The sequence below is a fragment of the Ovis aries genome, chromosome 8 (assembly GCF_016772045.2).
Source record: "Ovis aries strain OAR_USU_Benz2616 breed Rambouillet chromosome 8, ARS-UI_Ramb_v3.0, whole genome shotgun sequence".
In the NCBI taxonomy this organism is placed as follows: domain Eukaryota; kingdom Metazoa; phylum Chordata; class Mammalia; order Artiodactyla; family Bovidae; genus Ovis; species Ovis aries.
In genome coordinates, this window is record NC_056061.1 from 57,876,276 (window position 1) to 57,903,719 (window position 27,444).

The window sequence follows — 27,444 nt, forward strand, 5'->3', positions numbered from 1 at the left end:
TACTAGACACTTTACTTTGGAGATTCGAACCTCGGTATCATACTTAAGACATAACTTGATGTTCAGATTATCAACTGGTTCCCCCAACCACAAGGGTAAATAAACTCCTAAAGGAAAGAACTAGGTATTCACTGTTCATTATCAGATCTTTTGCATCTACCATATTGTTGACACTCAATCAATATTTTTAAACTGAGCCACAAAACAGCATCAGAAAGACTGAATCTTATATATTAAGACTTAGTTAGTTAACTCGCTCAGCTGTGTCCGACTCTTTGCAACCCCGTGGACTGTAGGCCACCAGGCTCCTCCATCCATGGGATTCTCCAGGCAAGAATACTGGAGTGGGTAGCCATTTCCTTCTCCAGGGGATCTTCCTGACCCAGGGATCGAACCCAGGTCTCTTGCATTGCAGGCAGACGCTTTAACCTCTGAGCCACCAGGGAAGCCCCATATGTATTTCTCAAACACAAGACATATATAAGAAGAAAGTTAAGACAGGTAGGTATGTTCCTTTATTATTTATTCATTCAACATGGCCTGGGTTCCTACTATCCACCAGGATTTCTGGACATCAACAATCATTCCTGTTTCTTTAATCTGTACGGCTCTAAACTTGAGCAGCAGGCTTCCTAGGTGCTACAGTGGTGAAGAATCTACCTGCCAATGCAGGAGACGCATGAAATGCGGGTTTGATCCCTGGGTGGGGAAGAGCCCCTGGAGGAGAAAATAGCAACAGGCAGGCTCCACTGTTCTTGTCTGGAGAATTCCATGGACAGAGGAGCCTGGCAAGCTACAGTCTATGGGGTTGCAAACAGTCAGACACAACTGAGTGACTAAGCACACAAACTTGAGGAACAAGTGAAGGTATCATCTGATCAGGTGATGAAGAGCCTATGGAAACACACATCTGAAATTACGGAATCAAATTCAGGAGAAATATTGTATGGTATTAGTTCAATTTTATTATACACATGAAGTTGAATATCAGACAGAATAACTGATTTGTTCCAGAAACTATGGCTATTTTTAAGTAGAAGAGCTGGGATTAGAATGTAGACTTCTTAGTTTCTAAAACAGTATTTTTCAGAGCGCTAAAAGGGCTAAGAGTAAAAGACTTTTAAAAAGATTATTTCCTAATCCAGGTACGATAGCTGCCAAAGCAAAGAAAGGAAAAATAAGTGTGCAAAATTGAAGGAGTTGAGCTGAGACGCTCTGGTGTTTCAAGTGGTGTTCAAAGCACATTTCAAGGCTTACCATGGACCACAAGGAGCCTTCTGCCCTACTGCAACCGATGAGGAAATAAACACCTGTCCTTTCTTCAGGCCCTATGAGCAAGATTCCATAGACATCACATTACATAAGACCAGCATCACCCTCTTACATCAGTGTCAGCCATATATGGCCTGTGGGGGCTTTCAGACTCATTTTATACAATGTATAAAACAATGTAAAAATGTATACAATGTGAAAATAGTTGTTACATTTTGAAAAGGTTAACAAAAACCAAAACAACTATGATGAATACACAAGAGACCATATGTGTGTTGCAAAGCCTAAAATGTTTATTATTTGGCCATTTATAGTAAAAATAGGCTGATCCTTGTCCTAAATTAGTAGAAACTACTAAAACTTTGTAACCATAACTGAGTTCAGTATGGTACTTGAGTGTACTAAGTACACACTGTGGTACTAAGTCTATTTCACACTTGAGCAGTGCTGCAAGTCTTCCACTGAGCACGCATATATAAGGAGTTGAATTTCTGCAATTTTCAGAAAGAATATGCCACCCCTATGACAGAAAGTGAAGAGGAACTAAAGAGCCTCTTGATGAAGTTGAAAGAGGAGAGTGAAAAAGCCAGCTTAAAACTCAACATTCAAAAAACGAAGATCATGGCATCTGGTCCCATCACTTCATGCAAACAGATGTGGAAACAGTGACGGACTTTATCTTCTTGGGCTCCAAAATCACTGCAGATGGTGACTGCAGCCAGGAAATTAAAAGACGCTTGGTCCTTGGAAGAAAAGCTATGACAAACCTGGACAGCATATTAAAGAGCAGAGACATTGCCAGCAAAGGTCCATATAGTCAAAACTATGGTTTTTCCAGTAATCGTGATGTGAGAGCTGCACCATAAAGATTAAATGCTGAAGAACTGATGTTTCTGAACTGCAGTGTTGGAGAAGACTCTTGAGAGTCCCTTGGACAGCAAGGAGATCCAACCAGTCAATCCCAAGGGAAATCAGTCCTGAATATTCACTGGAAGGACTGATGCTGACGCTGAAACTCCAATACTTTGGCCACCTGATGTGAAGAACTGACTCACTGGAAAAGACCCTGATGCTGGGAAAGACTGAAGGCAGGAGAAAAAGGGGACAGCAGAGGATGAGATGGTTGGACAGCATCACTGACTCAATGGACATGAGTTTGAGCAAGCTCCAGGAGATGGTGAAGGATGGGGAAACCTGGTGAGCTGCAGTCCATGGGGTCGCAAAAAGTTGGACATGACTGAGAGACTGAACAACCACAAAATGATACCGGTACATTAAAGGTGCTGGTTTGTGTCAGTTATTATTTTTAACTGCTGCTCTTCTCACATGAATTTAGAAACAATTATGGTTACTTTTTCATTTCATTGGATGAACATTTTTGCAGAGTACCTGATGTATCATTACCAATCTATTTTATTACTCTCCAGTTTCTGACCATCTCCTAGTTTTAGGATGGTGGCTTGTATGATCTTTTGCCTTACTCATGTTGACATGTTCAAAAATGTTTACCAAAAAACTGGTTTAGAGACAGACAGACAAAAAAGAGGTTTCTAGGTAGGTAACAAACAGGATAGTGATCTAAAATAACTGATAATCATTCCTAGCTTCTCCCAAGTCGTGTCTAGTAGATTTCGTCTCATTACCTTGCCTGGGGTATTGTGAATTTTTGAAGTAGTCATATTCATTTTTACTGGCAAATGTCTAATTTGAAAGAAAAAAAAAACCCTTGTGAAACATGAAAATTAAGGAATTAATTCTTTCCATAACCATAAACAGTTACTTGAAGAAAAACGCACCTAATACACTGAGATAGGATTAAATCAAGATGCACTACTACAAGAATACAACGAACAAATTATTTTTGCATTATTCACAATCTACAACTCTTTGCACTATTTCTACTAGAGAGGTAACATTAAAGTATATTACATTTTTCATAACATAAGGAGAACACCATTTCCTACACATCCAGGAAAAGTGCATTATTATTTATATAAAACTCAAACCATGCCCTTTCTGCCTCTTCATTCTTTTCTGTACCAAACACCCACTGTGTTCCGTAAGAGTCTGCTGCCATCTAGCGGATGACCTAAGGAAACAACTGCTTCATAGCAAAGGGTTTTTTTTGTTTTCGTTTTTTTTTTCTGTCAGTACCACCATAGATAGGCATGCTATCAGAGGCTGTGCACTGTTACCACCTGTCAGAATTCCCAAGGGAGCAGGGAGGACACTGTCTGACCAGTGAGACTGGCCAGGCTTTGGGGACACCCTGAGTTAGCCCTAAAAGGCACATAGACCACCTTCAAAGAAATGTCTCCAAATAATGGAGAACAGAATACAACCACCTGCTCTTTCAGCACAAAATAGCTCTGTTGCTCAATCCAAAATAACTCAGCTGAAACTGTCAATCATGGGGAAAAAAAATAACGGTTATTAAAACACGTGGGCAAGTGGTTTAGAGATTCTGACTCAAGTCTCACCCACATCACACAGAGGAAGTCGAGTTTAACACTGACCAGCAAGCAGTCTGGGAGCCAGACAGCTTGATTTGGAAGCCTGACCTCACTCCTTCCTGGCTGCTGACCTTGGGCAACCGATCTCATCTCTCCAAGCTATAACTGCCTCACGGTCAAGTGGAGGGAAAATCACCTCTTCCTCAGTCATCAGGAACTCCAACTCGGGGCAATGTACGTCAGGGCTTTGTACTGCAAACAGAAAGAGCTTACTAAATGAGAGAGAACAGCATGAAGAGACTTAATGTTTTTCTTCCGGAAGTCATAGATGAGCACAGTGGCCAGCCATTGGAAGTTGACAATGACCAACTAGGAGCAATCATTGAAGGTGATGTTCTTACAGCAAAATGAAGAATAAGAATATTTTTATGAACATATGTTAACTAATGTGAAACATGCTGTAGGAAGGTATTGAAATCTAATAAACTCTGATAAAGTTATGAGAATTGTGGAGATAATAAATACAAATCAAGACCAGATAGTAATAACCCCCAATTGGGAAGGAAGTCAGCTATTACCTGACAGCAACCATGTCTAGCAGTTACATACAAGTGAGAAACCGAACTATTAATAGGGGAAAATCCCTACTAAATATTAAACAAACTCTAAGTAAAAACAAACTCTGTTTTAGCCTCCAGGCTTTCCTCATCTATCAAACCATCTAGTTTAAAGGGTGCTTTTAAGCATCAGTACTATAGAAGATGGTATATATAAAAACACTGCAAAATGGCATAGATTTCTATTCGGTTGGTGCAAAAGTAATTGTGGTTTTGCACTGTGGAACTTGGCTGTTTGATATTGGAATACATTCTCAAATAAATGTGGTTATGTTATATTATCATTTTAATGGACATTTCTTGCTTTGTGCTTTTTTGCTAATGCATTACTTGCTGTTTACTTTATATTTATTTTTCAGTTCAGTTCAGTCCCGTCCGACTCTTTGAAACCCCATGGGCTGCAGCACGCCAGGCCTCCCTGTCCATCACCAACTCCAAGAGTTTACTCAAACTCATGTCCATTGAGTCGGTGATGTCATTCAATCATCTCAAAGACTAAGCGCAAATTCAAGCAATTTTTTTTTTTAATTCAAGTTCAAAATGGGTCGTAAAGCAGTAGAGACAACTTGCGACATCAACAGTCTGGCCCATGAACTGCTAATGAACGTACCGTGCAATAGTGGTTAGGGAAGTTTTGCAAAGGAGACAAGAAAGCCTTGAATATGAGCACAGTGGCCAGCCACTGAAGTTGACAATGACCAATTAAGAGCAATCATCAAAGGTGATGTTCTTACAACTCCATGAGAAACTGCAGAAGAACTCAGCATCTACATTCCAGTCATTCGGCATTCAAAGCAAATTGAAAGGTGAAAAAGCTCTGTAAGTGGGTTCCTCATAAGCTGACTGCAAACCAAAGACATCATCATTTTGAAGTGTCGTCTTCTCTTATTCTACTCAACAACAATGAACCATTTCTCAACCTGATTGTGAGGTGTGGCAAAAGAATGGATTTTACACAACAGCCAGCGATGACCAGCTAAGTGGCTGGACTGAGAAGAAGCTCCAAAAAACCTCCCAAAGCCAAACTTGCACCAAAAACAGGTCATGGTCATTGGTGGTCTGCTGCCAGGCTGATCCACTATAGCGTTCTGAATCCCAGTGAAACCATTACCTCTGAGAAGCGTTCTCAGCAGATGGATGAGATGGACTGAAAGGTGCAGCGCCTTCAGCCAGTACTGGTCCACAGAAAGGGCCCAATTCTTCTCCACAACAATGTCCGACCACACATTGCACAACCAGCATCTCAAAAGTTGAACGAATTGGGCTACGAGGTTTTGCCTCATCCGTGACATTCACTTGACCTCTCTTGTCAACTGACTACCAATTCTTCAGGCGTCTCAACAACTTTTTGCAGGGAAAATGCTTTCACAACTAGCAGGAAGCAGAAAACGCTTTCCAACAGTTTGCTGAAACTTGAAGCACAAATTTTTATGCTACAGGAATATACAAACTTATTTCTCAAATACGCAAGAATGGGTTGATTGTAATGGTTCCTATTCTGATTAATACAGATGTGTTTGAGCTTATTTATAACTGCAAGGAGATCCAACCAGTCAATCCTAAAGGAAATCAGTCCTGAATGTTCATTGGAAGGACTGAAGCTGAGGCTGAAACTCCAATCATTTGGCCACCTGATGCAAAGAGCTGACTCACTGGAAAAGACCCTGATGCTGGGAAAGATTGAGGGCAGGAGGAGAAGGGGACAACAGAGGATGAGATGGTTGGATGGCATCACCGACTCGATGGACATGAGTCTGAATAAGCTTCGGGAGTTGGTGATGGCCAGGAAAGCCTGGTGTGCTGTAGTCTATGGGGTCGCAAAGAGTCAGACATGACTAAGTGACTGAACTGAACAGATAACGATTAAAATTCACTGTCTGAAACTGCATTGCTTTTGTACCAACCTAATGAAAGAACACAAGATGCTATTACTGGTAACTTTACGATAATCAGAGTTAGAATCGTTAGGTTGGGCTAATCATTACTCAGTACAAGGTGCATAAGATAATGCACCATGAAAAAATACCTGCATCAGCTGGTTAAAAATAAGTCTGAACACAAAAAGGTTTGAAGAAAAAAAAACAAAAACAAAAACAAGTGACCTAGGTTTATTTTCTTATATTAGGAAAAACCAAGAAAAGTATACTGTAATTCTAAAAAGCACACGGCAAGTAGAAAAACTCGTTAGAAAATCTGAAAGAAAACTACTGAAATAATTATGGGCTTGTTTTCCCAATAGGTTGTCTTGTGACCTGAACAGGGAGCTTATCTTCTTCAACAGTGAAAAAACTGATGTGCATCGTGGGGAGGAAGATGAAGGATCTTCTAAAGAATGAGTCTTGAGCTGAGAAGCTGAAGGTGAAGCTGGTGCGGCCGGGGCCAAGCCCTCTGGTTTACTGCACTCGCCCTCCTGGTACTCCAACACCCGCAGGCAAGTCCTGCTTCCATGAAGCAGTCTCTCATCTAGAACACATTTAATTTTAAATTCCTCATTGGTTTTCTTCCCAGATATTTCAAGAAAGGCACACAGTGGAACAAAGTTGCAATTTCAGGCATTTTAAAGCTTCTGTAGACTAACAAAACGTTAAATCTGAAGTCATGGTTCTCAAAAATGAACAAAGTACAAAAGTGAGTCATTTGCCAACTGTATCTAAACAGTACTTTGGAATTCGAAGGTAGCCAGAACATTGCAAGCTCTGATTTAGCAAAGACGTTCAGACCTAACATCTGGTCACATGGGCCTGCCCAGCCGACCTAGTCGGAGGGAGTCTAAAATCAGGAGTTAACAGGGGCCCAGAGTAGGACGTGGCTCCTTGAGAGGGTGGTCTGTGTACACAGCTAACACAGGGGGGCCTGCCAGCGGGAAAGCCTTACTCCTTCTGGTTTTCCAGCCTTCCTGACCCCTCCTCAGCCCACCTCACCTCTTGGACGAGCTTCCTTCCTGTCATCTGCTGATGGCCTCCCCCTGCTCCAAAAGCAGCAGCAGTATTAGCCACGTGAGGAATCCCCCTCCCGCTTAAATGACAGTGCTTTCTCAACTGTTAACCTCAGTCTGAATTCCTGATCAGTTTTAGCCGCAACACCTTGCTGCTCACATGTTATTGCCTCTTCTTCCCTCCCCAAGCCATAAAGAACAGAGTGGGGGTGGGGGGAGAAATCCAACCGAAGTTATATTTTCAGAGAAACCTAGACAACGAAAAAATCCTCAAAAATATGCACATGTGGCAAAGGAACAGAAAAGAGCAGATCCTGGGTGAGAAGCCACATGTGCGGACAGGGAGTAAGGAGGTGTTGCAGATGAGAACAGGGGAGGCAGAGCTCCAAAATGTCACCCACAAGTATCCACCAGCAGAAGACGATGACTGCACCCCGAGGAGGGGTCCAGGAGCAGCGCTGAGAAGGAACAGGGGCGGTGCTCTGCTGGGGGCAGTGGCATCAGGAGGCTGAGACCACCCTCGGGCCTCCGGCTACCCATCTCTTAAACTGTCACCTTTCTCTAAGAGGAAAGGGACACCTTAGAAAGAAGCAGCTGAACACTGGGAGTCGATGGCATGATGGGGGGACACCATGGCTGGAGGGGAAAGCCCTCCTACACCGGGCTAGGTTCTGAGAGGCAGAGGGGGAAAGAAACAGTGCCTCAGGGCAGCACCGAGAGGAAGGGGCCCTAGAGTAGAGTCTGGCTCCTCCCTCTCCCTTCACAGCCAGGAAAAGCACACTCACTCCACTGAATAACAACAGAAAGAACAGATATAGCAACCATGCGGAAGACTATAAAAAACTGTGGAAAAGAACAGCAAAACTCCCTATGAGGAAAACGCAGCAGGAAAAAAAATGTAACCACAGAAGTGGATAAGGTGAAAATTATAACCCAAAATAGCACTGAATTTTTTTTTTTTTTAAACTCAGTGAAGCAATTGCAGTTTTAAAGCAAGATCACAAAAGAGCTCCCAGGCAAGAGGGCCAGATAATAAGCACCAACGAAGCAGAAACTAGAGTAACTTGGGGAAGAAAAAGAATTTAGAATTCTTTTCTGCAATGAAGAAAAAATGACAGGTCAGGTTAGATGCACAGAAAGCAAGAGCCCCAGGAATAGTGGGTGTCACTCTGGGTTGTTCAGGTCACGCTCCCGACTTTCTGATGGTTTTAGCTACAGGTTCACCGTCACTCTCGACTCCTCTCTCTCAGCTCCTGGTGATCTCAATACCCATGCTGACAACCCTGCCACCATCCTGGTCTGGCAGGCTGCAGTCCATGGGGTCGCAAAGAGTCAGACATGACTGAGGGACTGAACAACAATCCTGGCCTCAGTTCTTTCTATGAAAATGAAAGTTGCTCGGTCGTGTCCGACTCTTTGCAATCCTATGGACTGTATAGTCCATGAAATTCTCTAGGCCAGAATACTGGAGTGGGTAGCCTTTCCCTTCTCCAGGGAATCTTTCCAACCCAGGCATTGAACCCAGGTCTCCCACACTGCAGGCAGATTCTTTACCAGCTGAGTCACAGGGAAGCCCCAGTTCTTTGTATGTTTCTTTCCAAATGAACTTATCCTCCATCCTCTCAAAATCACACACTCTAAGAGCTAACCGAATGCCTTCTTATTACCAACACCTGTTAACTGTTCCATAACCTTAGTTTGATAGACACTACTTACAAATTACCACCTCCTGTATGCCTAGCACTCTCTGACTGGTACCCTGATCCCAACAAGCCTCTGACAACTCTCAGGACCTAGAGCCCTTAGGTCCTGCCTCTTTGTCACTTTCCCTCACACAACCTCCCCCTCCCCCTTGGTTCACTGGCCTCCTGACCCAACTTGCACTCCACAGCCAGCCTAAACATCATCATCTTCTACTCCCCTGCTTGTGTCCTTGAGTCCCTCCCTCATCTTAACTATTCGACAAATCCAAAACTCTAGTTGAGCCCAACACTGTGCGTCCTCTAGTATATGACTGTGCCATACAGCACTTACCAAACCTCTGCTCATGAAGACTTTATCCTAAGATTATAAGTTTAACACTGGGGGGAACTTACCATTCATGCTGTTTTTACAAATGAATCCTTCCAAGTTCTATATAGAGAAAATACTTAGTGTAATGATGCCTGGATGAGAACATTCTCTTATCTGTGTATCCAAGTTCCATTTATTTACATGTTCAAAAGTCTAGTTCTACCCAGAGTAAAAGCCTGAGTTAGGGATTTTGGTAGATAAGAGCTGAAAAATCAACTAATGTCACACTGTCAGTCTTGGCTTATCATTATGGTCATTATCAGTAATCACTTCAAACAGAAGAAATCTTATAACAAAGGACTATTTAATAAAGGTATTTCTATATTATCCATGAATTACTCTTCCTAATGTGCTATTCAGTAAATGAAAACATCTTTTAGAATCTTGAGTTTTTCATAAAAATCAAAGAAGCTAATATAAATATCTCTTCTCTCATTCTGTATCAATACCTGCCTAAACCACACAAACCCACATTACTTTTGAAATACAATACATTACAACAAAGTGTAGAATCTTGGGATTCAAAAGCCAACTTCAGCATTATCTGGGTTTCCTGTCACTTTAAACCCCAGTGCCACACGCCAAGGAATGCAGGGCTGTGTTTAGTTTGTGAGGGCTTCCATAACAAAATACCATAGACTGGCGGCTTAAACAACAGGATTTTATTTTCTCACAGTTCTGGATGGAGGCTGGAAGCCTAAGGTCAAGGTGCCAGTGGGGCAGGCTTTTTCTGATGCTTCTTCTTGGCTTGCACATGGCCTTCTTCATGCTATATCCTCATGTGGCCTTTTCTCTGTGCCTGGGCATCCCTGGTGTTTCTCCCCTTCTCATACGGACACCGGTCACACTGGATTAGGACACCACCCTTATGACCTATTTTAACCTTAATCACCTTTCCAAAGGCCCTATCTTCAAATTCAGTCACACTGTGGATTAGGACTTCAACAAATGAATAAGGGAACACAATTCAGTCCATAACAAGGAACCTGACAGAGCTTACGAGAGGGGAAGGTAAAAAAAAATACATATATTAATGAATAAATTAAGATACTTGTCAAGAATCTTTGATGTACGCTCAAACACCTGGATGAAAGAGCAACCTGTACCAGTCCATAGCAACCTCAGAAAACTTGCTGCAAGTACCACTCATAATCATTGCAATTCCTTCGACTCAACCCTTAATTACTCTCTTTAATATCATACAAAAAGAAAGGAGATCCTCTTCCACTTGACACTTCAGTTCAGTCACTCAGTCTCGTCCAACTCGTTGCGACCCCATGGATGGCAGCATGCCAAGCTTCCCTGTTCATCACCAACTCCCAGAGCTTGCTTAAACTCATGTCCATCGAGTCCAGTGATGCCATCCAACCATCTCATCCTCTGTCATCCCCTTCTCCTCCCACCTTCAATTGTTTCCAGCATCTAATGAGTCAGTTCTTCGCATCAGGTGGCCAAAATATTGGAGCTTTAGCATCAGTCCTTCCAATGAATATTCAGGATTGATTTCCTTTAGGATTGACTAGTTGGATCTCCGTGCTGTTCAAGGGACTCTCAATAGTCTTCTCCAACACCGCAGTTCAAAAGCATCAATTCTTTGGTGCTCAGCTTTCTTTATACTCCAACTCTCACATCCATACATGACTACTGGAAAAACCGCAGCTTTGACTAGATGGACCTTTGTTGGCAAAGTAACGTCTCTACTTTTTAATATACTGTATAGGTTGGTCATAGATTTTCTTCCAAGGAGTAAGCATCTTTTAATTTCGTGGCTGCAGTCACCATCTGCACTGATTTTGGAGCCCAAAAAGATAAAGCCCATTGCTTTATCCATCTATTTCCCATGAAGTGATGGGACCAGATGCCATGATCTTAGTTTTCTAAATATTGAGTTTCAAGCCAACTTTTTCACTCTCCTCTTTCACTTTCATAAAGAGGCTTTTTAGTTCTTCTTTGCTTTCTGCTGTAAGGGTGGTGTCATCTGCATATCTGAGGTGATTGATATTTGTCCCGGCAATCTTGATTCTAGCTTGTGCTTCATCCAGACTGCCATTTCACATGATGTACTCTGCACAGAAGTTAAATAAGCAGGGTGATAATATACAGCCTTGATGTACTCCTTTCCCGATTTGGAACCAGTCTGTTGTTCCATGTCCAGTTCTAACCGTTGCTTCCTGACCTGCATATCGATTTCCCAGGTGGCAGTTCAGGTGGTCTGGTATTCCCATCTCTTGAAGAATTTTCTATAGTTTGTTGTGATCCACACAGTCAAAGGCTTTGGTGTAATAAAGCAGAAGTAGATTTTTTTCTGGAATTCTTGCGTTTTCATGATTTCCAATGGATGTTGGCAATTTGAGCTCTGGTTCCTCTTGACATCCCTTCAACTATTTGAAGCAACAATCCAATCCCCCTCTAGATGAAATGTTCCTAGTATTTCCAAATGCTGCATGAATCCATGCATCACAGAGTGATTTCTGTACCCTCTCATTCCCCTCTCCCTTTCCACTATTCACATTCAACATTGGTTCCCCAGCCCCTACCCTGCCCCAGAACCAGGCTCATAGAAAGGTATTGTGCCTTTCCTTTAAGATTTCTAAGATAGCTTTTTCCCTTCCATGTCATCCTTGCACAGGAGCCATGCTAATCTCTGTATCATTCCATTTTTAGTATTAATATATGTGCTGCCAATGTGAGCACTAAGATTTCTTTATAAACCTTGTTTTGTTCTCATTCAGTTGATTTTACATTGTAGCACTGTAGTCAGGACTGCTCAGCGCTTCCCATCTTATCAAACTGTTCCTTCCCTCCAGGGTCACATCTTGAAATCATAACATTCTCTTCTTTGAAGTATTCTATTCTTGCCTTTCTGTTCTATCCTTTGTCATCCAATGGATTCTTAATAGCCTCTGTATGCAAAGCTCTTGAGGGATATAATTCTGCATTAAAGTATGATCCCCTGCCATAGAAGAGATTAGAGACTCTCGTAGTAAAGGAAAAAATGTTGGCACCTAGAAAAAAATCATAAAGATGAAATACAGAAGAATTCACAAACCAGCATCTCATTACCAAATGAGTGAGAAGAGATTCCTGCCATAAGGTCAAAGGTAAGAAAAGAAATAAACATTTATAATGGCTAGTACATGCCAGGCATACTTAAAGGGTAACCTACTTGAGATTATTCATTTGTTCTTATAGGACAGACAGAGCTATGAACAGGGCATGTGAAGTCCTTTCTCTTTAGGAGCTGGCATCCTAGTAGGGAATGCAGAAAATAAGTGGACAATTATAGTAGTTTAATATACCAATCAAATAGAAGAGAGTTGGACCATAAAGATGGCTGAGCACTAAAGAACTGATGCTTTCAGACTGTGGTGCTGAAGAAGACTCTTGAGAGTCCCTTGGACTGCAAGGAGATCCAACCAGTCCATCCTAAAGGAGATCAGTCCTGAATATTCATTGGAAGGACTGATGCTGAAGCTGAAACTCCAATACTTTGGCCACCTGATGCGAAGAGCTGACTCATTGGAAAAGACCCTGATGCTGGGAAAGATTGAAGGCAGGAGGAGAAGGGGATGACAGAGGATGAGATGGTTGGATGGCATCACTGACTCAATGGACATGAGTCTGAGTAAGCTCCAGGAGTTGGTGATGGACAGGGAGGCCTGGGAGGCTGCTGTCCACAGGGTCGCAGAGAGTCAGACATGACTGAGTGAATGAACAATAGACTTACTGATTAAAGGCATCACAGAAACAAAACCGTTTAATGAGAAAGAATGAGTGGAGGAAGCTCACGATAGGTCAGGGAAGATGTGTCTAATGACAGAACCTTTGGGCTGAGACCTGAATGCCAAGGAGGAGCCAACTGTGCGAAGATTTGAGAAAATGTTTGAGGCAGAGGAAAAGCAAGTGCAATTACTCTGAGTTAAGAAGGAGCTCAACTGTTCAGTCAGGGGTAAGGCAGCTACGTGGTTGAAATCTACAAAGGGGGAGAGTGGCAGGAGTTGGAGAGTGAGGGCAGGATCAGACTTGGAGGGTATGGTGGTGCATGGCGGGCTGACATGGTCTGACATCCTTCACCTCGGCTACAGTATGGAGAAGAGACTGCAGGGGAGCAGGAATGGGAGCCGGGGGTATAATTCAGAGACTGCTATCACCCAGAGAAGAAAGAGTAGGAGCTGGGCCCTGCCTGGTGACAGCAGAGGCAGAGGGGAAAGGACAAATTTGGCAAGTGGGACCAACAGGATGTGCATTAGGTTGCAAACGGGGAGCAAAGACTACACAGAACTAGGGACTGAGGTTGGGACCAAGGGTAAGAATGTTCACATTCAGGACAGATGGTTTACCTACGCGGGCAGTGAGGGACAGAGCTCCCTGGAGCTGTATCTTTATTTTAGTTCATAAAATAAATTTTAGTTCCTAAAACAAACAGAAAGCGTTCACTCACATTCAGTTGTAAACCACACTCGCGTTCAGTCACGTAGGCAAAATCATCAGAGAGAAGAAAGGGTGGCTGCTATTTGTTCAGACTCCCTTGGATTAAGATGAATTTTTACCCCTCCCTTTGTTCCATGTCAACACCGTAGGCGAAGAAAATCACAACAGTGAATTCAGAGCTACTGAAGCTTCTCTCCTCAAGAGGAAAAAAATTCAACCAGGTATTTTCAGACATGTGACATCAGAAGTAGATATGACATACTGCATTTTAAGGAAAGGAGGGAGGGAGGGGGAGAGAGAGAGAACATGTTTTCTATTCATTTCCTTCTATAAACTGCCTTCCCTTCCACCAACACTCACCAACCAATCGCCCTAGGAAAAGGAAGGAAACTGCTCCATTTCCTAGGGAAATACACTGTTACAGTCAATTTATTAACTTCTCAGGACTGGTGATCCTTTTTAAAGAAAAGTCTGCTCTGGCAACCAAAAAGGAGAAGTTGATGATACCAGCTTCCCTTTTCTGCAGTCATGTGTTAAGGTGCAAAAAGAGTGTCCTTCACCAGACTGTAGTTAAAAGAACTGCATTCATTCGTAAAAGAAACAAAAGGGCTTACACCATTATAGAGATTTTTATGTTTCATCTCAAAGTCCTAAGGACCTTCTGAGAATAAGAGCCAGGCACTGATCCTTCTCAATAAACAAGGAAAGAAATCACAACAGAGAAACCAATAATATTTACTTCAAATCTAAACAAACCTGTGTTGGATCAACAGCTTTAATCTATAGGAGATACATAATTAAAAAAAAATAATGAAGATTCAACACAAATCTTTTTTCAGTCATCTTCCCTTAACCTTTATAATTTGGGCTTCAGTTCACACATTTTATGGCCCCCCTACAAAGTCCTGACTTCTCAAGTCTTCTGGAACACATATGACATACCACACATATTTTTTCTGCTAAGAAAACTTCTACATGTACACATTCATATTTTATAAAGATACCAATGGATCTTTTTTTTGTTCATTTTCCAAAGGCAAGCTTTATCCACTCTCCAGCTTCCTCTTCTAGATTATCCTTTAAACCAATACTCGAATGCCAGAATTCTTATTAGCACTGGTAAGACTTACTGTAATATATACGTATGGTAAACTTTTACCTCAATGAATGTGTTTCGTGGTCAGCTGTGGTTATTTCTATCAATTTCCTTCAACTCATAACTTAGTTAATTCTGACGTGATTCACCCCAGAATCCCTTGTAACTGCAATTCTCCCACCTCTTAATATTTACAAATAATACATAGCTCTCAGTGGAATTCTACTTGTAACTTATGGATGACTGTTTCCATTATGGGAATTTAAAAGCATGCATGAAGGGTCCAGATATGGCAACTGGTTTCTTAATACCAAAGAGAATAATCTCACATATGTCAGAAGAGCTCTCAGGACTTTTATTTTTTTACTTGGTTTAACCAATTTCTCTTGGTTAAAATTATAGCCTCTTAAAGTTAGAACAGACCATAATCCAGCCCACAGAAAAAATATATAAGAAAATCATGCCCTGGAAGACTAGACAGCTTACTCAGGTCACACTGCTCTCTGGATCTGATTTCAGGAAATGTGCATGCACGCACACAGAGCTTGCCTAATTAGAAACTTTTTTATTGTCTCACTGATTTTCCCCACTCAGCAAAATTCTGAAAAGTCTGGTTCTAATCAGGGAACTGCAATATAAATCACAATGGGACACAACCGCGGCTAAAATGGGTAAAATTTAAAAGACTGCAGATGTCAAATATTGGCAAGAATCTGGAGCAACATAAACTGATACAGTGGCTGGTGGGGCCACTACTTGGGTAACTGGTTTGCCCTATCTACTACAGTTGAACATACACATTATCCTACAACACTGCAACCCAATTTCCAGACACACACATGAAACAAAACAATGTACAAGAGTGCTCACTCAGCATTGTTCATAAAAGGAAAAAACAAAACCAAACAAAGTAAAAACACAGAAACACTCCAAACGTCCAGCAACAGTAGAAAGAAAAACTAGATGTGTCTGAACACACTAATGAAAACCTAGGACTGACAGCTACCTGCAACAACACAGATGCAACAATACTTAGAAAGTGCACAAACCTAATGGGAGAAAGGCATTTAACATAAATTACCTGATTCCATTAGATAAAGTTGAGAACAGGAAGGTTAATCGGTGACATTAGAAGTCAGGACGCGGGTGATCTCTGGACAGTATGAATGGGCTCTAAGCATGAGAAGGTCTACAAGAGGCTGGCAATGTTCTACTTCCTGACGTGTGGTATTGTAACATAATTCACTGAGCTACACTAATAATTTCTATACAGTTCAGCTCAGTTCCTCAGTCGTGTCCGACTCTTTGCGACCCCATGAATCACAGTATGCCAGGCCTCCCTGTCCATCACCAACTCCCAGAGTTCACCCAAACTCATGTGCATCGAGTCAGTGATGCCATCCAGCCATCTCATCCTCTGTCATCCCCTTCTCCTCCTGCCCCCAATCCCTCTCAGCATCAGAGTCTTTTCCAATGAGTCAACTCTTTGCATGAGGCAGCCAAAATATTGGAGTTTCAGCCTCAGCATCAGTCCTTCCAATGAACACCCAGGACTGGTCTCCTTTAGGATGGACTGGTTGGATCTCCTTGCAGTCCAAGGGACTCTCAAGAGTCTTCTCCAACAACACAGTTCAAAAGCATCAATTCTTCAGTGCTCAGCCTTCTTCACGGTCCAACTCTCAAATCCATACATGACCACAGGAAAAACCATAGCCTTGACTAGACAGATCTTTGTTGGCAAAGTAATGTCTCTGCTTTTCAATATGCTATCTAGGTTAGTCATAACTTTCCTTCCAAGGAGTAACTGTCTTTTAATTTCATGGCTGCAATTACCATCTGCAGTGATTTTGGAGCCCCCCAAAATTAAGTCAGCCACTGTTTCCACTGTTTCCCCATCTATTTGCCATGAAGCGATGGGACCAGCGGAGAAGGCAATGGCACCCCACTCCAGTACTCTTGCCTGGAAAATCCCATGGATGGAGGAGCCTGGTGGGCTGTAGTCCATGGGGTTGCTAAGAGTCGGACACAACTGAGTGACTTCACTTTCACCTTTCACCTTCATGCACTGGAGAAGGAAATGGCAATCCACTCCAGTATTCTTGCCTGGAGAATCCCAGGGACAGGGGAGCCTGGCGGGCTGCCGTCTATGGGGTTGCACAGAATCGGACATACTGAACCGACTTAGCAGCAGTAGCAGCAGCAGATGGGACCAGATGCCATGATCTTCGTTTTCTGAATGTTGAGCTTCTAGCCAACATTTTCACTCTCCTCTTTCACTTTCATCAAGAGGCTTTTAGTTCCTCTTCACTTTCTGCCATAGGGTGCTGTCATCTGCATATCTGAGGTTATTGATATTTCTCCTGGCAATCTTAATTCCAGATTGTGCTTCTTCCAGCCCAGTGTTTCTCATGACGTACTCTGCATATAAGTTAATAATTTCTATACAACTCTCTCTATATACGTGTGTGTGTGTGTGTGTATAAAATACTTCTATTTCTTAAAATTAAAAAAAAGTCTTTAATTATGTGATGGGATGTCAATATATTTATCTGTTTCTTTCAAAAACATGCATTCTTTGTGTGTGTTCATGTGTCCTGAGTCCTTCTCTGAATTGTGTGTGTTTGCACCAGGATGAAGGGGCCCTGTGAAACACCCTCTTCTGGTTCACCTCATACAGTAGGCTCAAGCCTTTTCAACCCACAGAGACTTGCTTATCCTTGTCCCGGATGTCACACGTAGGATGTCTCAAATAAAATACAGATGTTAAAGGGTAAACGAGTGTATATCTCCTTTCCTCATACTGCTAATGAAAATGGTACTGTTTAAAACAATAACTTGGGAACTAAATCTAAAGTTTGAGAACTAAATCTAAGCATGTCTTTAAAGCACTATGATCTTCTGGTCTTTGGATAACAATCAGTTTTATTTGTACGTCAACTTCAGTCTATTGGGAATGGTTGCCTAGAACACTGCACTAAGAAAGATTTAATTCCGTGTTAAGGTCAGCAATAGAGCATACTGTCAAAATGGAGCACAAACAACTTGCTGACTCACAGAACACTTTCTGTCAACAGAACACTTTCTCCCTTAGGATAAAAACAGGTTCTTAATCATTTTAAATGCTCCACAGAGAAATCTCTAATAAAGTTTTAGTTTATTGTATCTATTTACTGCATATACTTAGAAAGTGATATTATTTTAACATAATTTTATTTTTAACATATTTTATATTTACATATTTAGAATATTTAAATATTTTATGCTTAATATAAATTATATTATAGTAATCACTGCAGATGGTGATTGCAGCCATGAAATTAAAAGACGCTTACTTATTGGAAGAAAAGTTATGAGCAACCTAGATAGTATATTCAAAAGCAGAGATATTACTTTGCTGACTAAGGTCCATCTATGGTTTTTCCAGGAGTCATGTATGGATGTGAGAGTTGGACTGTGAAGAAGGCTGAGTGCCGAAGAATTGATGCTTTTGAACTGTGGTGTTGGAGAAGACTTTTGAGAGTCCCTTGGACTGCAAGGAGATCCAACCAGTCCATTCTGAAGGAGATCAACCCTGGGATTTCTTTGGAAGGAATGATGCCAAAGCTGAAACTCCAGTACTTTGGCCACCTCATGCGAAGAGTTGACTCATTGGAAAAGACTTTAGTGCTGGGAGAGATTGGGGGCAGGAGGAGAAGGGGACGACAGAGGATGAGATGGCTGGATGGCATCACTGATTCGATGGACGTGAGTCTGAGTGAACTCCGGGAGTTGGTGATGGACAGGGAGGCCTAGTGTGCTGCGATTCACGGGGTCGCAAAGAGTCAGACACGACTGGGCAACTGAACTGAACTGAACTGAACTGAATGTGGTTTAAATACATCATGAGTAAAGCAAATCAACAAGACTAGAGATTATTTGTAACAAAAAGTAGCTTAATAGGGAGGAAAAAAAAACCCACTTAAGTTTAAAAACATTTTGTTTCCTCTATCCTACATTTTGCAAAACAGAACTGCCAGAATAATGTTTTGAAAACTCATAAAATTCCAACTTTACTCAATGCTATTTTGGGGTTCCTCCAAGAATTAAGTCTTTTGACTGCTATTTTTGGTATAAATTAAACCATACAACTCAGTATTTTTTTTGGTATAAATTAAACCACACAATTTAGTATTTTACACATTTTCATTGATCTTAATCAAAATTAATATGAAAATAAATTTTCCCACTGCAATACTCAGGGAGACTTTAGCTTCAGTTGAATAGATGTATGTATTCTAAATATGAGGATGTTTCCTTACTTACAGCATCTTCTCTTTTGATTTCTTCTGTAAAATTAGATAATTTTACTGACACAAATTCAAAAGATGCAAATGGAGTGTGAAGAGAAGCACCTAAATGGGCTGCAAAGTATCATCTTATTCAGTCACATTCAGTATTATTAGCATTACCAGATGGGGAAAAAAGTGAAGTGAAATTTCACACTTCTCCCTTTCACTTCCATGTGATTTCTGCAGAGCCCTTATCAGTAACACACACTTGATGGTAGGTTAGATTTTTAGCAGTAATTTGCTCTACCGAAATCTAAACTTCCCAACATTTAAACATTTAATCTTGGAATTTAAAAAAGACAACATTCCTCTGCTTCCCTGGTACACCCATTCTCTCAACTGTCAAAACTTCAAGTAGTTTACTTTCTCTTCTTTCCATAAACTTCTAACAGCTTTCTCTACCACTATCTATCTGATGCCTGTACCTCCTATTTTGTTCAGAACTCAGAAACTTTCCATCTTTACCCATCAAATTTCGAGTCCACACCACACTTTGCAACACATCTGTACAGTGGATAAAAAGGCAAACCACTTATCAGTGGTCCATTCTCCATAGCCTCTCACCTTCAAAGACAATTCTTTCACAAGTATACTCTCACCAGAATTTCCCTTGTGTAGTGGGAAAAAAATGCACCTTTTCTTTGATCATCTTTATATTTCTATGGTAGAATCTACTAGTTGTCTCCTAAATAATTGATTTCTCCCTTTTCTCTCAAGTAGAGCAATCCCCATTTTTAGTGAGCACACTGAAATCCAGCTAAAAGATGCTTTCAGCCTTCCTGGCAGTAGCCATGTAACTCCAAATTCTGGTCAGTAATATACGCAGAGGTGAGAGGGTGTTGGGAAGTCCCTTTAAGTGGAACAGGTCAGTCATTCAGTCTCCTTTTTCTCCATCTACACAAGGACCATGGATAGGACACCAGATTTCTTCTTTTTGAATTTTTCAAATCTGTGAACTGTCTTCTTTTTAGTTAAAAAAAAAAAAAAAAAAATATATATATATATATATATATATATATTTACCTTTTGACCCCCTTGACTCATTTCTCCCACCCCTCACCCCTGACAACCACCAATCTCACCAATCTGTTCTCCATATACAGAAGTTTAAGGGTTTTTTGGTTTGAGTTTTTGTTTATTTTTATTTCACATGCAAGAAAGATCATATAGTAATTGCCCCCTCCTCTGACTTAATACAGTGCACTTGAGGTCTATCCATGCAGTCACAAATGGCAAGATTTCAGGGTTTTTTAATGGCTGAATAATGTTCCACTGTGTATATCTATCTATCCACCACATCATCTTTATCCATTCAGCCATCAATGGACACAGGTTGCTTCCATATCTTGGCTACTGCAAATAAAGCTGTAATGAACATGGGAGTGAGATATACTTTCAAGCTAGCATTTCTGTTTTCTTTGGATAAAAATCCAAATGTAGAACTGCTGGATCATATGGGAATCCCTGGTGGATCGAACGGTAAAGAATCTGCCTGCAATACAGGAGGCTGGGGTTTGATCTCTGGGTTGGGAAGATCTCGTGGAGGAGGAAATGGCAACCAACTCCGATATTATTGCTTGGAGAATCCCATGGACAGAGGAGCCTGGCAGGCTACAGCCCATGGGGTTGCAAAGAATTGGATATGACTGAATGACTAACACAACAGCACAGTGGTAATTTTACTTTTCATTTTTTGAGGAACCTCCAATACAGTTTTCCATAGTGGTTGCACCAATTTACACTCCCACTGACAGTGAATAAGGGTTCCCTTTTCTCCACATCCTCACCAACACCTGTTATTTCTTGTCTTTTTGGTTTCCTTTGCTATGTGGTTTAGTTTGACGTAGTCCCACTTATGTTTGCCTTTGTAGGTTTCACTTTTGTTGTCAAATTTAAAAAATCATTGCTGAGACCTATATGAAAGAGCTCACCACCTATGTTTTCTTCTAGGAGTTGTATAGTTCAGGCCTTATGTTCACGTCTATACCATTCTGAGTTAATTTTTGTGTATTAGTGTAACACAGCAGTCCTGTTTCATTCTTTTCCATGTGTCTCTCCAGTTTTCCCATCACAATTTATTGAAGAGACTCTTTTTTTCTACTGTATATTTTTGGCTTTATTGTAAATTAATTGATAATATATACATGGGTTTATTTCTGGACCTTCCATATTTTTTAATTGACCTATGTGTCTGTTTTCAATGCCAATACCATACTGTTTTAATTGCTATAGCTCTGTAATAGTTTGAAATCAGAGAGTGTGATTACTCCAGCTTTTTTTTTTTTCCCCCCAAGATTGTTTTGGTTATTCAGGATGTTTTACAATTCCATATAAATGTTAAGATTGTTTACTTTATGAAAAATACCATTGTAATTTTGATAGGGATTACACTGAATTTGTAGATTACAGTGGGTAATATGGACATAATATTAATTGTTCTTATCCATAAGCATGGAATAGCTCTCCATTTACATGTGTCTCTTTCAATTTCTTTTCTTAATGTCTGGTATTTTTCAATATATATCCCTGGTTAAATTCATTCCTTTCTGATACAATTGTAAATGGGATTTTCTTAATCTCTCCTTCTGATAGTTTGTTTTTAGTGTATAGAAACACAACAGATTTTGAGTATTGATTTTGTAACCTGCAACATCACTAATTTGTTTATATTAGTTCTATATTTTATTAGTTATACTAGTTTTTTGATGGAGTCTTCAGGGTTTTATATATATATATATATATATATATATATATATATATATATATATATATATATATAATGTCATCTGCAAATAGTGAGTTTTACTTCTTTCTTTCCAATTTGGATCCCTTCTATTTATTTTTCTTGCCTAATGCTCTGTCCAGGACTTCCAATACTTTTGAATGAAAGTGGCAATAATGGGTATCCTTATGCTTGTTCCTGATCTTGGAGGAAAAGCTTTTAGTTTTTCACCACTGAGTATGATGTTAGCTGCAGGCTTGTTACTATGGATGTTACTATGTTAAAGTAAGTTCCCTCCATACCCATCTTTGTTGAGAGGTTTTTATCATAAATGGATGTTAAATTCTGTCAAACATTTTTTCTCTATTTACTGAAATGATCATATGATTTTTATCCTTCACTTTGTTAATGCATTGTATGCATCACATGGTCTGATTTGCGGAGGCTGAACCAGCTTTTCATCCCTGTAATATATCCAGGGATTCACTCTTTCAAAGTCACCAGTTTGCCAGATTCAATTCTCTGTTTTCATCTTATTCAGTGTCTTGGCAACATTAGATACATGATGCCTCACCCATCCTTAAAACACTCTTTTTAATCTCTGGAACCCCAGCAGAGACTGATTTTCTTCTTACCTTAATGGTCGTTCCTTCCCTGCCTATGCTGTTTTCTCCCTGCTTTCCCAACGTCTACATTTTTTTTTAAGCTCTAGCCCTCTGAATTCTACTCCCTTCTATGTGATTATTTTAGATTTATAGTTTTAAATATCATTTGTATTCTGATGCCACTCTGGTCTCCAAACTCATATATCTAAACTAGACATTTGACATCTCCACTTGGATGCTTAAAAGATGCCTCAAAATTTACTTGGCCAAAACAAAACTCTCCCACATCTCCTGAACCGTCGTTCTTTCCATCTTAGTACGTACTCACCACCATCCACTTGGCTGCTCAATGCAAAAACCATGGCATCACCCAGACGTCCTCTCTCCCTCTCGCCCCCGCCCCACCCCAAGCATTACAAGTCCTGCTGGCGGTGCCTCCAGGGTACATCCAGCACTTCTCGCCAGCTCCCCAGCTACCACTCTGGGGCAAGGCAACAGCTCTCTCTTCAAAACCCTGCCATAGCCAGGGTGTCCTCCTTCTATTTCCTCAAAGTCTATTTTCTAAGCAGCAGCCAAAGTAATCTTTTCAAAGTGCAGATCTGACTGTGTCTCTTCCCTGCCTCCTGGACTGAAATCTAAGCTCCACAAGGCCTCACATGGCCTCCAAGGCTCTAGGTGACCTGACTGGCCTCCTCTCCCAGTTCTGCCTCTTGCCACTCTTGCCTCAAGTGCTGTACATCAGCCACACTGGATTTTTCTTTTTTTCCTGCTTTCTGAACGCCTCAAGCTCTGGACTGCTTTTTAAAACTACCAGCTGTGGCTTCCAACTAATTGCTCTTCCCCAGTATCTTCTCACTATCAGCCCCTCTTCTTCTGCATTCAGAGGATTCTCTAACCTAAGGCAGCTTCTCCCTAATCACCTGCTCTCACATCACTCTCATTATTTTTTTTTTTCTTCATGGGAAATTAAGTTGCTCATTGATTAAAAACAAAAACAAAAAAATTCATTTCTCCTCATACTGGAAACTACAGAACAGGACCTTCTGGGTCTTGTTTACTGCTGGATACCCAGGGTCTTAAACAGTGACAAGCAAGCAGATGATGCTCAATAAATTATTTGCTGAATGAATAAATACTTAAAATCAAAACTTTAAAGTCACTCAGTCTGAACCATTATTCAGGTATCTAAAACTCTGAGTAACAGACCTGAGAAATATCTTACCACCATATGCTGCTCAGAATTGCACTGCTTCTGAGGTAGACAATTCTATCTCTAAACAATTATGATTGTTCAAATGCCCTTATTCCTTCGTAAACTGAGGACTGACTACCGTGGCTCTGTTCATCTGTGGAGGATGCTATGATCAAGCAGAGTATATTCCTTGTGTTTCAGACAAGACAGTGCTTCAAACATCTGAAGGTGGTGACTGTACCTTCCCAGGGTTGAACAGTCCCAGTCTCTTTAACGGCTCTTCACAAGGCTATTGGGACTTCCCTGGTGGCTCAGACGGTAAAAGCGTCTGCCTACAATGCAGGAGACCCGGGTTCGATCCCTGGGTCGGGAAGATCCCCTGGAAAAGGAAATGGCAACCCACTCCAGTACTCTTGCCTGGAAAATCCCATGGATGGAGGAGCCTGGTGAGCTGCAGTCCATGGGGTCACAAAGAGTTGGACACGACTGAGTGACTTCACTTTCACAAGGCTATTAAAAACAAGAGTTTTGGGTCTTCTCTTCACCCTCCCACATCCTCCAAGACTGCCCCAAACCACAATGTAGTCACATATTTAGCTATCAACCCAGCCATGAGTATGCAACTCTGGTCCAATTTACCTCATATCATCTGGCTGGCCTTGCGAACTGATCTCTTTCTGAGGGAGCGTAACCAAACTGAAGTTAACTCTACCTTCCTTGCAGTTCAAGCTCACACACCATTTCCAATCCATGAATCCTTCATATCACTAGGTACACACTGCTTCTGTAATCTCTGGGCACTACAGTCATTCCCATCTTCTTCCCAGAATTCCTGATGCCATTTAGCTTTCCCAACGTAAGATACCAATCCTATCCTATGGAAAAAGACCTCCTGGCCACCTTTCTTGGATATAGGTCCTGATTTTCCACATAGGCAAATTAAAATTACAAACTCTCTTTATCTTCCCACAGGTAGCCTGAGGCAGACTAGCGTTATTTCTCATCAGCAGTGAGGGAGCCACAGAAAGGAGAGGCCCTTTTAGTTAACTACGAGAACAGATCTGAAGCCAGAAGAGCAAGGTGGAGCCAACACTGGTGCCTCCAGACAAACTGGAACAACCCTCAGTGCACCAATCCTATGGACTCTGCAGGGGATAAGGCGGGACCTCCACGCTATTCCCTTCCTTGCTCCTCCAAGAACAGCCAAAGAAAACTAGAGTTACCCCAAATCAGAATATGAGTTACCTTACACTGCTGAGCGTAACAGCACTTTTTTAGGATCATCTGTAATCTAATTTACTCCCTTTGACTCCAAAACACACGGATATCTCACTTCAATCTTTCAGGTAGAGTAATAACTGTTGGGAAGTTAATGATTACAGAAACACAGTTGGTCATCTGAAAACATTTCAGATGTTCCAGTGTGTCAGCACTCTGGCAGAGTAGCCTTAATGAAGTAGGCTGAAAAATAAAACTATGTAGATTAACATATCCTAAAAGTTTAGGTAAGTCCGGATGACCAAAATACTGCTAGCAAAATGACTAGAATAATCCAGGTATAGGATTAGCTGTGATTCAGAAACAAAAAGTCAAATAAACCTATAGCTCAGATCTGTGATTTTTTTAAAAAAAATTCTTATTATATATACTCTGAGGAGTAATAATTCCTAACAACATGCCACATTAAACTAGTTTTCTAGTATTCTGACTTTGACAAGTACAGCAAAAGATAATTTGTGGGGAGTCGAGATGGTTATCTTCTACATCTGCCTCAGGAGAGAACAATACCCCTACTTTAGTTCATCCTTGTCTTTAATAATGTACTACACATTTACCCTGACAAAATTAACCTAAATCATATCCAGTCAGATTTTATTTTTAATAAACAAAAGTTCCTAAAACTTGAAAGTGCTTCCAAGTTCCAAAGCTATGAGATTTCATTAGATCGCATCTAGAATCACATAGTTTTAAAGCAAACCTTGGTATCTACGTTTGTTAACCTTTCATTAATGAACATTTATTAACTGCCTAACACACTACAGAAAAATGCAGTTAAGTGTTATCTCTTCTAACATAATTATTTCTTACATTCATTCTAAAGAGGTCTAGCCTTTTAAAATCTCTTCTTGGAGGAACACTGGTTGTCCATTTCTGAATCTCCACCAAGTTCCCATGAAGAACTGAAAACAAACAGTAAAGTCAATTTAAAACTCAACTCACAGCATTGTGTGATCTTCTGGATGTTGGAAGAGATACGCTGGGCCAACTGGGCGGGGTCACCACCAACGCCTGGAGTGTAAGACATGGTTGATTTGCTTGTTCACTAATTTCATCAGCTGTTGGTGAGCAGTGCAGTTTTCTCAGCAGTTACCTAAATAACATAAAAGTCACATAATTATACCTATTTTAAAGTTACTCCTTAGATTTTACAAATTTGATGAACCTAACAGGGTTGAAATTTACCAAAGGAACCTGTCAAAGAGTAAAACTCACATGTTGATATTTTTAAAAATGGACTTTATAGGGTAGAACTGAATTAAAAATGTTAAAGAAAATAAGGTTCAAATTATCCATTCCCTTTGGAAACATCTTTGATCTCGCAAAGGATGATTTCAATTCAGTTCAGTTCAGTCGCTCAGTAGTGTCCGACTCTTTGCGACCCCATGAATCACAGCACGCCAGTCCTCCCTGCCCATCACCAATTCCTGGAGTTCACTCAGACTCACGTCCATCGAGTCAGTGATGCCATCCAGCCATCTCATCCTCTGTTGTCCCCTTCTCTGCCTGCCCCCAATCCCTCCCAGCATCAGAGTCTTTTCCAATGAATCAGCTCTTCTCATGAGGTGGCCAAAGTACTGGAGTTTCAGCTTTAGCATCATTCCTTCCAAAGAAATCCCAGGGTTGATCTCCTTCAGAATGGACTGGTTGGATCTCCTTGCAGTCCAAGGGACTCTCATGAGTCTTCTCCAACACCACAGTTCAAAAGCATCAATTCTTCGGCACTCAGCCTTCTTCACAGTCCAACTCTCACATCCATACATGACCACCAGAAAAACCATAAGTGCCTTTTCTGTGTATCCTTTTAACCATTTGTATATTTTCTCCTTAATTAAACTGTGAGCAACTATAGGCCAGGGTCCACATACTATCTATCTTTCTTTCTCCAACATATAAAATAATTCCTGGCAGAGAAAAGGCATTCAATTATGAATTATATGGCACAGAGATTTCAGGCTTTCCCCAGAAATTTCATTTTCTCTCATTTAACTTAATACAGGAACAGCTCACTAATGGGTCTCTAATTTTAATGGGAAAAAAGGTTCAATTTGAAAGAGCAGAGCCAACAAGCTAAGAAAAAAGGAAATACCCAGTAAAAGGCCCATCACAAGCACACTCCCCTGACAGAGGAAGGAGAATTCTGCTGTGGAAGCCAGTATCTTAGAACAGGAAGCTAAGTGGTGCAGCTGCCACAGAAAGAGAATAAAACGAAGATCTGTTCTTCAATTCATACCACACATCAGTCATAGTTAAGGAAAAAGGATAAAAAGGAGTGTCCCTGTGGACAGAACTGTGCACAGCAAAGAATTTCAGCTACTCCTCTACTATCTTTTCACTGAGTGTGCTCGGAACACTGTAAAGGCTTGGGCAGTCAGCATTCTAACTGAATCTGCTACACACCCAACACCCCATTAGGCCCTGGGGAGCTGTGAACAAGCAAAC

General features: G+C 41.0%; 1 protein-coding gene and 1 non-coding gene across 3 annotated transcripts in view; both read right to left on the minus strand.

Annotated features, from left to right (window-relative positions):
• STX7 (syntaxin 7) overlaps positions 1–27,444 on the minus strand; it is a 60,763-nt gene that overhangs the window by 24,502 nt on the left and 8,817 nt on the right. The window contains exon 2 of one of the 2 annotated variants that reach the window (XM_004011327.4): positions 25,945–26,095. In XM_004011327.4, the coding sequence (XP_004011376.1) occupies positions 25,945–26,029 (85 nt within the window). In that variant the 5' untranslated portion in view covers positions 26,030–26,095. Of the gene's footprint in view, positions 1–15,958; positions 26,096–27,444 lie in introns of both variants that reach the window. The other variant, XM_042253481.2, reaches the window with a different exon arrangement.
• Positions 11,935–12,044, minus strand: LOC114116277 (U6 spliceosomal RNA). Its single transcript, XR_003590261.1, has one exon. It is a non-coding gene; the product is annotated as a U6 spliceosomal RNA (small nuclear RNA).